Source organism: Salmo salar, chromosome 03 (genome assembly GCF_965601325.2).
Source record: "Salmo salar chromosome 03, fSalSal1, whole genome shotgun sequence".
NCBI lineage: Eukaryota > Metazoa > Chordata > Actinopteri > Salmoniformes > Salmonidae > Salmo > Salmo salar.
In genome coordinates, this window is record NC_138293.1 from 12,125,094 (window position 1) to 12,140,369 (window position 15,276).

Consider the following 15,276-nt stretch of genomic DNA (forward strand, 5'->3'; position numbering starts at 1 on the left):
TCAAATTGTATAATTCATGAACAAAATACAATATACTCAGTTCCCCTCACCTGTCTTGTTTGGGATCTGTGTTTGGATCTGGTTCTGCTTCCATGGGTTCCTCCGGTGTTGTGTCTGTCTTGTTCTGTTCCTCTGGTTCTGCAGCTTCCACATCCCCACCACTATCTGTCTGTTTGTCTGGTTCTGCAGTTTGAGTAGTCTGGTCCATCGGATCGGTTCCTTCCATCATCTCTTGACCTGTGCTTGGGTCTCCCTCTTTCTGGTCTCCATGGTTGGAACCCCGATGGTCTGCAAGTTTCTCTGCCATCTCCCCAGGGTGGAGTTGTCCTTCTGGTTGTTGCTGTAGGGCTGACATGTCCTCCTTTGCATGGCTCTTACGGTCCAAATCCTCATTTGGTGTTGTTTCAAAGCTAAATACATATCAGAAGGAACCAATGTGTTTTGCCATTATACTATTAGAAAAAAAGGGTTCTTCAGCTGTACCCAAATGATAACCATTTATAACCCTCTGTGGAACCAAGAAGGGTTCTTCAAAGGGTTCTCCTATGGGGACAGCCAAAGAACCCTTTTAAGTTCTAGATAGCACCTTTTTTTCTAAGCATGTACAGCCATCCTGACAATCTAGCCATGTACAGTGCCTTCAGAATGTACTCATAACCCTTGACTTATTTCAATTTTTTTTGTTACAGCCTGAATTCAAAATGGTTTAAAAAAATATATAATTCTTACCCATAATGACAAAGTGAAAAGATTTATTAATTATTTTTGTGCAAATATATTGCAAATTAAATACAGAAATATCTAATTTACATAAGTATTCAGACCCCTGAGTCAACACCTGTTAGAATAACCTTTGGCATGGATTACAGCTGTGAGTCTTTCTGGGTAATTCTCTAAGAGCTTTCCAAACCTGGATTGTACAATATTTGCACATTTTCTTTTTAATATTATTTTAGCTCTGTCAAGTTGGTTGTTGATCATTGCTAGAAACCCATTTTCAAGTCTTGCCATAGATTTTCAAGCCAATTTAAGTCAAAACTGTAACTACGCAACTCAGGAACATTCATTGTCATCTTGGTAAGCAACTCCAGTGTACACTGAGTGGACAAAACATTACGAACACCTGCTCTTTCCATGACATAGACTGACCAGATGAATCCAGGTGAAAGCTATGATCCCTTATTGATGTCACTTGTTAAATCCACTTTAATCAGTATAGATAAAGGGGAGGAGACAGGTTAAAGAAGGATGTTTAAGCCTTGAGACAATTGAAACATGGATTGTGTATGTGTCCTTCAGAGGGTGAATGGGCAAGACAAAATATTTAAGTGCCTTTGAACGGGATAGTAAGTGATAGTAGGTATCAGGCAAGTCGGTTTGAGTGTGTCAAGAACTGCAACACTGCCTGTTTTTTCACGCCCAACAGTTTCCTGTGTTTATCAAGAATGGTCCACCACCCATAGGACATCCAGCCAGCTTGACACAACTATGTGAAGCATTAGAGTGAATGTGGGCCAGCATTGCTGTGGAATGCTTTCGACATCTTGTAGAGTCCATTCCCGACGATTTGAGGCTGTTCTCAGGGCAACTCAATATTAGGAAGGTTTTCCTAATGTTTTGTACACTCAGTGTATATTTGGCCTTCTGTTTTAGGTTATTGTCCTGCTGAAAGGTGAATTTGTCTCCCAGTGTCTGTTGGAAAGCAGACTGAACCAGGTTTTCCTCTAGGATTTTGCCTGTGCTTAGCTCTATTCCGTTTCTTTTTATCCTTAAACTCCCTAGTCCTTGCCGATGACAAGCATGCCCATAACATGATGCAGCCACCATCATGCTAGAAAATATGAAGAGTGGTACTCAGTGATGTGTTGTGTTGGATTTGCCCCAAACATAACACTGTGTATTCAGGACATAAAGTTAATTTCTTTGTCACATTTTTTGCAGTTTTATTTTAGTGCTTTATTGCAAAGAGGATGCATGTTTTGGTATATGTTTATTCTGTACAGCCTTCCTTTTCACTCTGTCAATTAGGCTAGTATTGTGGAGTAACTACAATGTTCTTGATCCATCCTCAGTTTTCTCCTATCACAGCCATTAAACTCTAACTGTTTTAAACTCACCATTGGCCTCATGGTGAAATCCCTGAGCGGTTTCCTTCCTCTCCGGCAACTGAGTTAGGAAGGACGCCTGTATCTTTGTAGTGACTGGGTATATTGATACACCATCCAAAGTGTAATTAATAACTTCACCATGCTCAAAGGGATATTCAATGTCTGCTTTTTTTTTTTACCCATCTACCAATAAGTGCCCTTCTTTGTGAGGCATTGGAAAACCCCCCTGGTCTTTGTGGTTGAATCTGTGTTTGAAATTCACTCCTCGACTGAGGATACAGAGATGAGGTAATCATTCAAAAATCATGTTAAACACTATTATTGTACACCGAGTGAGTCCATGCAACTTATGATGTGACTTGTTAAGCACATTTTTACTCTTAAACTTTAGGCTTGCCATAACAAAGGGGTTGAATACTTATTGACTTAAAACATTTCATCTTGTCACGGCTGTCGAAAGGATCGGACCAAAGTGCAGCGTGGTTGTAGTTCCACATTTGATTAAATCCGTGAAACTTTGCAATACGGGACTGGAGAGCGTCGCCGGAGGCTCCGGGACTGGGGAGCGTCGCCGGAGGCTCCGGGACTGGGGAGCGTCGCCGGAGGCTCCGGGACTGGGGAGCGTCGCCGGAGGCTCCGGGACTGGGGAGCGTCGCCGGAGGCTCCGGGACTGGGGAGCGTCGCCGGAGGCTCCGGACTGGAGAGCGTCGCCGGAGGCTCCGGACTGGAGAGCGTCGTTGTAGGTTCCGGACTAGGGACCGTTGCTGCAAGCTCCATGCCATGGATCATCAATACAGGTTCCGCGCCATGGATCATCACTGGAGGCTTCATGCCATGGATCATCTCTAAAGGCTCCGGGCCATGGATCATCCCTACAGGCTCCTTGCCATGGATTATCCCTACAGGTTCTGGGCCATGGATTACCAAAGTGCTTCGTGCCATGGAACATCCCTACAGGCTCCGGGCCATGGATCATCACTGGAGGCTTCATGCCATGGATCATCTCTACAGGCTTCGGACCATAGATTATCACTGGAGGCTTTTCTCGTGGATCTGGAACAGGTCTCACCGGACTGGAGAGACGCACTGAGGACCGGGTGCTCAGAGCAGGCACCTGCCGTACTGGGCTATGGAGGCGCACTGGAGGGAGAGTGCGAGGAGCAGGCACAGGACGTACTGGGCTATGGAGGCGCACTGGAGGGAGAGTGCGAGGAGCAGGCACAGGACGTACAGGGCTATGGAGGCGCACTGGAGGGAGAGTGCGAGGAGCAGGCACAGGACGTACTGGGCTATGGAGGCGCACTGGAGGGAGAGTGCGAGGAGCAGGCACAGGACGTACAGGGCTATGGAGGCGCACTGGAGGGAGAGTGCGATGAGCAGGCACAGGACGTACTGGGCTATGGAGGCGCACTGGAGGGAGAGTGCGAGGAGCAGGCACAGGACGTACTGGGCTATGGAGGCGCACTGGAGGGAGAGTGCGATGAGCAGGCACAGGACGTACTGGGCTATGGAGGCGCACTGGAGGGAGAGTGCGAGAGGTAGGCACATGCTCACCACGATAAGCACGGGGAGTTGGCTCAGGTCTCACCCCTGACTCCGCCAAACTACCCGTGTGCCCCCCCAAAAAATGTTTTGGGGGCTGCCTCTCGTGCTTCCCTTGTTGTTGCGCTCTTGCTGCCTCCACCTGTTCCCCTGGGAGGCGCTCTTCTCCTGCCCCTAAATCCTCCAAAGCCCTAGATATACTCCTCCTTATCTCCTCAAACGTCCATAGGTCCATATCACACTGCTTGGTCCCTTGGTGGTGGGTTATTCTGTCACGATTGTCAAAAGAATCGGACCAAAGTGCAGCGTGGTTGTAGTTCCACATTTTATTAAATCTGTGAAACTTTGCAATACATAAATAACTGCATATGACAAAACAACAAACCGTGACGCAGAGAGAAACAAACACTACTCAAAATATAAATCACCCACAAAACCCAGGAAGAAAAACCCCTACTTAAATATGATCTCCAATCAGAGGTAACGAGGACCAGCTGCCTCCAATTGGAGATCATCCCCAAAAAACAACATAGAAATAGAAAAACCAGAACCTAAACATAGAAATAGAAAACATAGAAAAACACAAAACACCCCCTGTCACGCCCTGACCTACTCTACCATAGAAAATCACATCTTACTATGGTCAGGATGTGACATCTTTTCATTTTTAATTAGTTTGTGAATGTAGTTTGTGATTTTAATCTATTTTAAATTCAGGCTGTAACACGACAAAATGTGAAAAAGTCAAGGGGTGTGAGTACTTTCTGAAGGCACTGTACAAGGGGTTTTCATAGCTAAATGCAGACAGTACCACACTTGAGTTGCTGCACAGTGAGATCTTCGGGGTTAGCCATAAATTGGTCATAAATTCAGAGGGTGATGCTCAAGTTAGTTATTTGTTAACAACATAAACGTCAGGAGACTAGTGTCTTACCCTCTGTTCACACCAGCAAAGTGGAGGTTCTTTGACATCTGAGCACTCCCATTTCTCTTCATGATGGATTTTGGGACTGGGAGAGAAAACGCCAAGATTAGGATTGCAAAGCTACTGGTAAAAGCTATGGTAACCTATAGGAACTCTGGTAATTTATACTTGAATAACTTTAAACAAATTTATTCATATCTATTATTCATATTGCCAATGAGTTTCTAGTGCAGAGGTTCCCAACCAGGGGTGATAGGACCTCTGGGGATACTTGGTCTATCCACAGGGGGGTACTTGGTCTATCCACAGGGGGTACTTGGTCTATCCACAGGGGGTACTTGGTCTATCCACAGGGGGTACTTGGTCTATCCACAGGGGGTACTTGGTCTATCCACAGGGGGTACTTGGTCTATCCACAGGGGGGTACTTGGTCTATCCACAGGGGTTACTTGGTCTATCCACAGGGGTTACTTGGTCTATCCACAGGGGGTACTTGGTCTATCCACAGGGGGTACTTGAGAAGACTCATGAGACCATAGGCCTACTGGTAAAATGAAGGGGTACTTCAGGGGTACTCCGGTAAGAGCAAAATTCAGTTGGTGGTACAGCAGTCAAAAAAGGTTGGGAACCACTCCTCTGGTGAATAGGCCATAGAATTCAAGAGAAAATAGCCTACTTAATAAATGAACAAAAAGCATCTAATGAACAATGGCATTATTTTCCATTAACTATGAAACTCTTCCAACTAATGACTTCTTTCACATCTACCACCAGTTTGGCGCCAAAACATTTACAACAAAGACATATTGACATAGTATAAAGGATATTTCATGCTGAAAGTCTCATATTAAACACCCTATGGTATTCACTAAGTTGATGGTTTATATTCATATTTAACATGTGATAAGGCCACACAGAGGGACAGAGATAATTACAGACACCTGTGATAATCTAAAGTACCCAAAAAAAGGCCACTAGATAAAACTCCTAAAATACCTTGAAAGTTACCACAATTCTGGTTGTTTACTGATAAACTTCAGAAGTTTCCAGTAATATACCCTCCCTTTGCAACCCTAGACGAGACGGAAGCATTTTTTAAGGCGTAGGAGCTGTTAAATCACACGGTCCCATTTTGAATACAACAACGGATAAACAAGCAATAACAACTAAAGGGTTGGTGAAGCTCAAACCCTTTATAAAAAATACATAATTGCAAATGCTTTGCAAATTATTGTCGTTTCAGGTGGGACCAACCACACAGTATGACGTGGAAATAGACAGTCCTTAAACATACTCCATTATACATGCTTGGTAGCCTAATAACAATGGGACTCTATGCGGGAAGTTTGATAACTACATATAAACTGTATTTATGTTCATTTCTTTGCTTTAATAAGACACATGAGTCTGGTGAGTTGTGTCCTCAGCAGCATTGAATTGTCTTTAGCACAAGAACAAAGTAATTTCCCTGTAATTATGACCAAAGTGCTAGTATAAAGGTAGAGAAGGGAAGTACTTGTAGGGACTGTATAGTCATTCCAATATGGCAAGATCAAAATTCTTCATAAAATACATACAGTATGAGAGAGTTACAGTCATCAATACACATCTATCATGAATAAAGCCAGGCCAACTATAACCATTCATTTACACTGCATGGTAAATTGTGGGTCTCAATGTGAGAGAGGCAAGGAAAGTTGTCTGTAAGTAGTCTCTGACAGGGTAATAGGATTTGTGTGCAGTAAATTCCTGTCATTGACTCATAAATCTGACCTAATCTTTCATGCTAGATGGAGAAATAGCTCAAAGCTATGAGTTAAATGTGCTGACGTGACGCGAATGGGGTTTCAAAAACATTGGGAATCGATTGCGTTACATTATGACTGTGCTTTGAAATTCAAATGAGTTCGAAAATGTCTGATTTATGAAAGACAAAAGAGCTCTGTTCTATAAAATAAACATTGGAATTCAATTAGCTTTATAAGGAACCTGAGAAAATGATTCCTTGTTCCAAATAACTTTTCTTTTTATATTTAATTGAAAATATGTATTGTCAATGTAGACTGTCAATTGTTTTCCAGGTTCTCAGTCCTAGATCAAGTCTTCTCCTGGACTAGAAAGCACTTTCAATGGAGATTCTTCATTGAGCATACTTTTTAGTCCAGCAATAGGCTTAATCTGTGTTCTGGAAATCAACCCGAAAGAAGAAGATCTGTGAAAATAGGCTATACCTCCTTGAGAATCCTCTCCGGCACTGGATCCATGGTTGTAGTAGGAGGAAAGAGTATGAACCAGACTCATCATCTCCTCCTGTAGTAAATTGACCTTGGGATTTGGGTGCTCCAGGGCCTTGCCCCCCTCTGGTGCTGTCCCCCCACACAGACACTCCCACTGCTGTTCCAGGAGACACTGGATCCTCCTTACGTGGAGGACTGCCACAGCTTGATCCATGCCCCCTGTGGGGGCTTCCTCCTGGGGCATGTGCTCCATGGGTACTGCTAGGCCTGGTTCTCTGACGGAGCAATGGACCACCGTTTTTGAACTGTGTTGACCAGCTCCAAGACTGTTCGCTTGGGCCTCCATCATGAAAGAGCTAGCTGAAACCCAAACTTGATCATCTTCTAGGTCCTCAATCTGAGTGCCAGGGTTTTGTCTATTTGTTCTAATGGTCACTGTATTTGTCGACAAAGCTTCTCCTACATTGAAACTTTCTCTAACGGATGTACCATGCACACCTGCTAAGACCCACCTAGAAGAATTCTCAGTCTGTTTTTCATCTTGCTCCACAGGGACTCTTTCTGCTCTCCCCCAGTCCCCAGTTTTCCTGATCAGCTGGCACATCCTCTCATCGTTCCTCCGGCCCTCCTCCTGCTGTTCTCTCAGTAGCACGGTAGCCTTCTGGAGGTCCAAGCTGCTCTCATGAAGCCTCTGCTCCAGCATGGCTACTTTGGCCTGCAGAGACGTCACTGTGAGAAGCTCATCCAGGTCTGTGCTTGTCCTCCATTCGTGTGTCTGGTTAGAGTCATCATCGGTGATGTCATTGTTGGCGAGGAAGAGATTACTCTCTTTCCTGGGTCTTTTGAGGTCAGAGGTCACGTAAGAGTGGTCTTTGGCCATGTTGGAGAAGGTTCGGGATGCGGGTTTGGGGTTCAGTCCAAGACGGAGCATCTCCCTCTCCTCCTGCAGGATGTAGATCTGTGCCTTGAGCTCTGGGATGACCCGAACCTCCTCCTCCAGCTCGCCCATATGCTGCAGGGCTTTATTGAGGCGGCGGAGGGTTCCAGAAAAATCCTGGTTGGACGAGCGGTCCAGGGAGTAGAAGATGTCTTCCGTGGAAGTGTCCCTTCCTCTGGGACGGTCTCTGGAGCTTTGGAGACTGGCCTGGTCCTCAGTTGACTCTGAACCTTTCCTTAGCAGGACGGTGAGAGGCAGGCTGGAGGCCCGCAGGAGATTGGGCCTGATGTGCTCCCCCAAGGGCTGCTCATCAAAGGCCCTGATACTGGCTTCCATCTCTGCCACAGACTTGTATCCTCCAGGGGAGGCTGGCGATCTGCCATCATAAGCCCAAGAGCCATAGCCTTGGTGGGGGTCGGGGAGGCGAGACCTGGAGGCCAGAGCTCCAGTGGAGCCCCAGGGGCTAGGCTGGTAGCCATGCCCAGAGAGATTGAGGTTCCTGGGGAGAGTGCTGGGCCTCTGCCCCCTGCTCCGGCGCTTGATGGGGACCCTCTTTATGGTGTGGCCCTTCTCGATGTCGTCCACGTACTTGAGGAAGTCCAGGTCCAGGCAGAAGCCATAGGGCGTTTCCACAGAGTACGGAGGAGGCTTCCCCTTCACCCTATTCTCTGGGGCTTTGGGCCCATTTCCTAAAAAAGGATTGCAGTGTTTCTATACTTGTTATCATAGCATTGATACATAATAAGCACTAAAGTGTGTGGAGCATAAATGTGTTTAGGAATTATCTAACAAACATTTTGTTTCATATAACTATCAAAAAGGTAGCCAATTTTCATTGATACATTTGATATATTTTTAAAACTGTTACCATTTTGTTTGTCCGTCATTGTCAGGCTTCAGCTGTGAGCGTTGTTTTTTAGCACATTATATGTCTGTTGGTAGTCTGAGTGCCAGTCACTTTCTGCTCTCTTGCCAACTTCTACGGGCGTTGTGACTCTTTCTCGTGATGGAAAGCAACTTGACTGCCTGGCAAGAGAGAGCAAACAAGGGACAGAGGAGGAGGGTAAGAACATTTGTAGATTATTGTTGTGTATTCTAATGTCTCTGTTCTGTGTATTCTAATGTCTCTGTTCTGTGTGTTCTAATGTCTCTGTTCTAATGTCTGTTCTGTGTGTTTACATTTACATTTTAGTCATTTAGCAGACACTCTTATCCAGAGCGACTTACAGTAGTGAATACATACATTTCATTTTCATTTCATGCATTTTTTTTTTGTACTGGCCCCCTGTGGGAATCGAACCCACAACCCTGGCGTTGCACACACCATGCTCTACCAACTGAGCCACAGGGAAGGCTGTGTGTTCTAATGTCTCTGTTCTAATCTCTGTTCTCTGTGTTCTAATGTCTCTGTTCTGTATTTATAAAACGGGTCTGCACCCGGAACATGTAAAACATTGTTATTTTGCACTAGGGCCTACATTTTTGGAACTGGTGGACTTGTGGTTTACTTCTGGTATTTCCAAATGAGGACTCGCCCTGGATTTTCAAGTGGACAGCTCATCATGAACGTGTGGCAGAAACATTGATTTCTCACTCACTCACTCACTCACTCACTCACTCACTCACTCACTCACTCACTCACTCACTCACTCACTCACTCACTCACTCACTCACTCACTCACTCACTCACTCACTCACTCACTCACTCACTCACTCACTTACTCAATCCATACATCAGAATTAACCCTACTGACTTGCATAGAACAGTGGAAGGCCTGATGCTCCCTTGATTATATCAGCCTTAGCATTTCTAACACACCGGCCCATTATTTTCCCTGAGGCCCCCATTATTAACCAGATAATAGACCAGCCCATCTGGTATTTTCCCGAAATGCCAAATGGCCAGTCCGCCCCTGATTATAGACCTTCAGTCCAAATACAGATCTCAAAATAACTCTTAGACGGTTGAGACCAAAAGCCAGGGAACCCAATACACTCCTACATATAAAAATGTCTCTCCTACTCTCACGGCCTCCCTCTTTTCTCCCAGTGCTTTCTCTGTTTCTCTTCCTCAATATATGTCTCTCCTGTTATTTATCACCTCTCTTCTCTCCTTCAACTCTCTTTACTTATTCTACATTCTCCCCTCTTGTCCTCCAGCCATCGTGTCTACTTTTAATCTATCCTGACCACCCATATCTACCCATCTCACACTTCTTTTAGTCTCTCCCCTCTTCCCAAGCTTCCTCCCTCCTTCCCCTCTATAACCCTAAACCCCCCTCTCTCTCCAGACCTCTCAGTAGGTAGGTGTTAGACTCTAAACCCCCCTCTCTCTCCAGACCCCTCAGTAGGTAGGTGTTAGACTCTAAACCCCCCTCTCTCTCCAGACCCCTCAGTAGGTAGGTGTTAGACTCTAAACCCCCCTCTCTCTCCAGACCCCTCAGTGGGTAGGTGTTAGACTCTAAACCCCCCTCTCTCTCCAGACCCCTCAGTGGGTAGGTGCTAGACTCTAAACCCCCCTCTCTCTCCAGACCCCTCAGTGGGTAGGTGCTAGACTCTAAACCCCCCTCTCTCTCCAGACCCGTCAGTGGGTAGGTGTTAGACTCTAAACCCCCCTCTCTCTCCAGACCCTTCAGTGGGTAGGTGTTAGACTCTAAACCCCCCTCTCTCTCCAGACCCCTCAGTAGGTAGGTGTTAGACTCTAAACCCCCCTCTCTCTCCAGACCCTTCAGTGGGTAGGTGCTAGACTCTAAACCCCCCTCTCTCTCCAGACCCCTCAGTGGGTAGGTGCTAGACTCTCTGGCCTCTTGGGGGACCACAGTGACAGCCACACGCAGCCACAGACCCAAACAATGTCAGCTATGCAGTAAACAGAGTAACACCACTGACTGAAAAGTCCCGCTGTGAATGACGCCCTAAACACATGCGATAAGCACAATAACAGACGTACACACACACACACACACACACACACACACACACACACACACACACACACACACACACACACACACACACACACACACACACACACACACACTCCATACATACATACAGAACATACTGTGCATACATTCATAAAGATCACTCACATACATGTGCATACTACTGTAAATAAAACGAGATATACTGGACAGGTTTATCTCTTCATTCAAAGACTCAATCATGGACAGTCTTACGGACAGTTGTGGCTGCTTTGCGTGATGTATTGTTGACTCTACCTTCTTAATGTTTGTACCATGTTTTGTGCTGCTACCATGTTGTGCTGCTCCCATGTTGTATCGCTACCATGCTGTGTTGTCATGTGTTGCTTAATCCCCTGTCCCGAAAGGAGGCCTTTTGCCTTTTGGTAGGCAGTCATTGTAAATAAGAATTTGTTCTTAACTGACTTGCCTAGTTAAATAAAGGTTCAATAAATTTTATAAAAAATATACTGTGTCAATGGTATGTATTGACACACAGTTCTTGTTACACACACAACACAGAACGTGTGACCCACAACAATCCACACACAACGTGTGGACCCACAACAATCCACACACAACGTGTGGACCCACAACAATCCACACACAACGTGTGACCCACAACAATCCACACACAACATGTGGATCCACAACAATCCACACACAACGTGTGGTCCCACAACAATCCACACACAACGTGTGACCCACAACAATCCACACACAACGTGTGACCCACAACAATCCACACACAACGTGTGACCCACAACAATCCACACACAACGTGTGGACCCACAACAATCCACACACAACGTGTGGACCCACAACAATCCACACACCACGTGGGACCCACAACAATCCACACACAACGTGTGACCCACAACAATCCACACACAACGTGTGGACCCACAACAATCCACACACAACGTGTGGACCCACAACAATCCACACACAACGTGTGACCCACAACAATCCACACACAACGTGTGACCCACAACAATCCACACACAACGTGTGACCCACAACAATCCACACACAACGTGTGGACCACAACAATCCACACACAACGTGTGGACCACAACAATCCACACACAACGTGTGACCCACAACAATCCACACACAACGTGTGACCCACAACCCACACACAACGTGTGGACCCACAACAATCCACACACAACGTGTGGACCCACAACAATCCACACACAACGTGTGACCCACAACAATCCACACACAATGTGTGGACCCACAACAATCCACACACAACGTGTGACCCACAACAATCCACACACAACGTGTGACCCACAACAATCCACACACAACGTGTGACCCACAACAATCCACACACAACGTGTGGACCCACAACAATCCACACACAACGTGTGACCCACAACAATCCACACACAATGTGTGGACCCACAACAATCCACACACAACGTGTGACCCACAAGAATCCACACACAACGTGTGACCCACAACAATCCACACACAACGTGTGACCCACAACAATCCACACACAACGTGTGGACCCACAACAATCCACACACAACGTGTGGACCCACAACGATCCACACACAACGTGTGACCCACAACAATCCACATACAACGTGTGACCCACAACAATCCACACACAACATGTGGACCCACAACAATCCACACACAACATGTGGACCCACAACAATCCACACACAACGTGTGACCCACAACAATCCACACACAACGTGTGACCCACAACAATCCACACACAACGTGTGACCCACAACAATCCACACACCACACATGACTTATTCCTTATTCCCCTAGCTACGCACATCATCGCTGACACCAATTTCCCCCAGTATAAACAAACAATACAAATCACAGTACAAAGGTAGATGGCGACATTGTGGTGCCAGGCCTTTTCACTGAGATGAAAGTAGTCTTTGAACACATGGTAAGACCTGGGGCTGTGACAGCAGAGGGTATAGACCAGGGACAGCAGAGGGTATAGACCAGGGACAGCAGAGGGTATAGACCAGGGACAGCAGAGGGTATAGACCAGGGACAGCAGAGGGCATAGACCAGGGACAGCAGAGGGTATAGACCAGGGACAGCAGAGGGTATAGACCAGGGACAGCAGAGGGTATAGACCAGGGACAGCAGAGGGTATAGACCAGGGACAGCAGAGGGTATAGACCAGGGCACGTCATCTTAATGTTCACAGGTGACTGTTGACAGAATTCTGTAGTATCTTCAATGGGGTGAAACAAACAGAGACATCTTAGGAAGGAAAGAGAAGGGGAAATGTCAATCAAAACAAACTGTCTTAGGAGTTAGTGAAGAGAGAAAGAGCAGGGTGTTGACTGTGACGCTCTGTTACCTCTAAGATACTAAACTGTATGCACGTCTATATTTTCTGTGGTGTGATGAAGTGATAACGCCCGAGAAGCAGGTGATTGGAGGATGTAATGGTCCGGATGTTGTTAGGCCCGAGACGGAATGCCGTTTTAACCAATCAGCATCCAGGATAAGGCCGCTGTATGAAGCTACGTACTGTACATAACTGTTCCCATTGTAATGACCTTAAACTAACACATAGGGACCTCCTCAAGCGGTTCAGATGTCTTGGCATAACGGTTAAGGTGTTGGCTTGACATTTGCTGGATTTTGGTTTGAGTCTTGGTCGGACTACCCCCCCAAAATTTGCCACACTATGGTGCATAGCTACATAAGAACTGTAACTATGGTGCATAGATACATAAGAACTTTAACTATGGTGCATAGCTACATAAGAACATTAACTATGGTGCATAGCTACATAAGAACTTTAACTATGGTGCATAGCTACATAAAAACTTTAACTATGGTGCATAGCTACATAAGAACTTTAACTATGGTGCATAGCTACATAAGAACATTAACTATGGTGCATAGCTACATAAGAACTTTAACTATGGTGCATAGCTACATAAGAACTTTAACTATGGTGCATTCATGGGTTTCACGTTTTTTCCCAATATTGTTTTGGACTGATGCCCGACTGAGCATTCTACTCAATGCATTGTCAATGAGTGCTGATGAAGATTTCATCAGAAGTGCATTATTGTGGCTTGGCAATACAATGACATTTCAAAAGGAGGCAAATAATTAGTAGGACATCATCATAATGTCACCAGATTGACTTTAGATGATATACCATTAGCTAGAAGGACTGGGCTTATCACCACTTTAGGGCACCGCTATGGCGCCGATGGCAGAGGGTGGATTGAGAATGTTCATAACAATGGCATGACGCGACTAGTGACAAAGGTGCAACCTATGAATAGCTACAGACATGACTTTAACTATGGTGTTATAGCTACAGACATGACTTTAACTATGGTGTTATAGCTACAGACATGACTTTAACTATGGTGTTATAGCTACAGGCATGACTTTAACTATGGTGTTATAGCTACAGGCATGACTTTAACTATGGTGTTATCGCTACAGACATGACTTTAACTATGGTGTTATAGCTACAGGCATGACTTTAACTATGGTGTTATAGCTACAGACATGACTTTAACTATGGTGTTATAGCTACAGACATGACTTTAACTATGGTGTTATAGCTACAGACATGACTTTAACTATGGTGTTATAGCTACAGACATGACTTTAACTATGGTGTTATAGCTACAGACATGACTTTAACTATGGTGTTATCGCTACAGACATGACTTTAACTATGGTGTTATCGCTACAGACATGACTTTAACTATGGTGTTATAGCTACAGACATGACTTTAACTATGGTGTTATAGCTACAGACATGACTTTAACTATGGTGTTATAGCTACAGGCATGACTTTAACTATGGTGTTATAGCTACAGACATGACTTTAACTATGGTGTTATAGCTACAGACATGACTTTAACTATGGTGTTATAGCTACAGACATGACTTTAACTATGGTGTTATAGCTACAGACATGACTTTAACTATGGTATTATAGCTACAGACATGACTTTAACTATGGTGTTATAGCTACAGACATGACTTTAACTATGGTGTTATAGCTACAGACATGACTTTAACTATGGTGTTATAGCTACAGACATGACTTTAACTATGGTGTTATAGCTACAGACATGACTTTAACTATGGTGTTATAGCTACAGGCATGACTTTAACTATGGTGTTATAGCTACAGGCATGTCTTTAACTATGGTGTTATAGCTACAGGCATGACTTTAACTATGGTGTTATAGCTACAGACATGACTTTAACTATGGTGTTATAGCTACAGGCATGACTTTAACTATGGTGTTATAGCTACAGACATGACTTTAACTATGGTGTTATAACTACAGACATGACTTTAACTATGGTGTTATAGCTACAGACATGACTTTAACTATGGTGTTATAGCTACAGGCATGACTTTAACTATGGTGTTATAGCTACAGGCATGACTTTAACTATGGTGTTGCATTATGCCTGGGAAGAAAATACTTCAACTTGCTCACCTTTCCATTGACTCAACTTACCCCATGGCCATTGACTCAACTTACCCCATGGCCATTGGCTCAACTTACCCCATGGCCA

The 15,276-nt window shown here is 45.0% G+C and overlaps 1 protein-coding gene across 1 annotated transcript in view; it reads right to left on the minus strand.

Moving 5' to 3' along the window:
- The window catches only part of LOC106598420 (KN motif and ankyrin repeat domain-containing protein 4), a 39,532-nt gene that overhangs the window by 12,250 nt on the left and 12,006 nt on the right, over positions 1–15,276 (minus strand). The window contains exons 2-5 of the mRNA XM_014189463.3: positions 8,618–8,775; positions 6,807–8,438; positions 4,585–4,660; positions 51–410 (exon numbers count right to left, since the gene is read on the minus strand). Coding sequence (XP_014044938.3) covers positions 51–410; positions 4,585–4,660; positions 6,807–8,438; positions 8,618–8,636 — 2,087 coding nt within the window. The 5' untranslated portion in view covers positions 8,637–8,775. The remainder of the gene's footprint in view (positions 1–50; positions 411–4,584; positions 4,661–6,806; positions 8,439–8,617; positions 8,776–15,276) is intronic.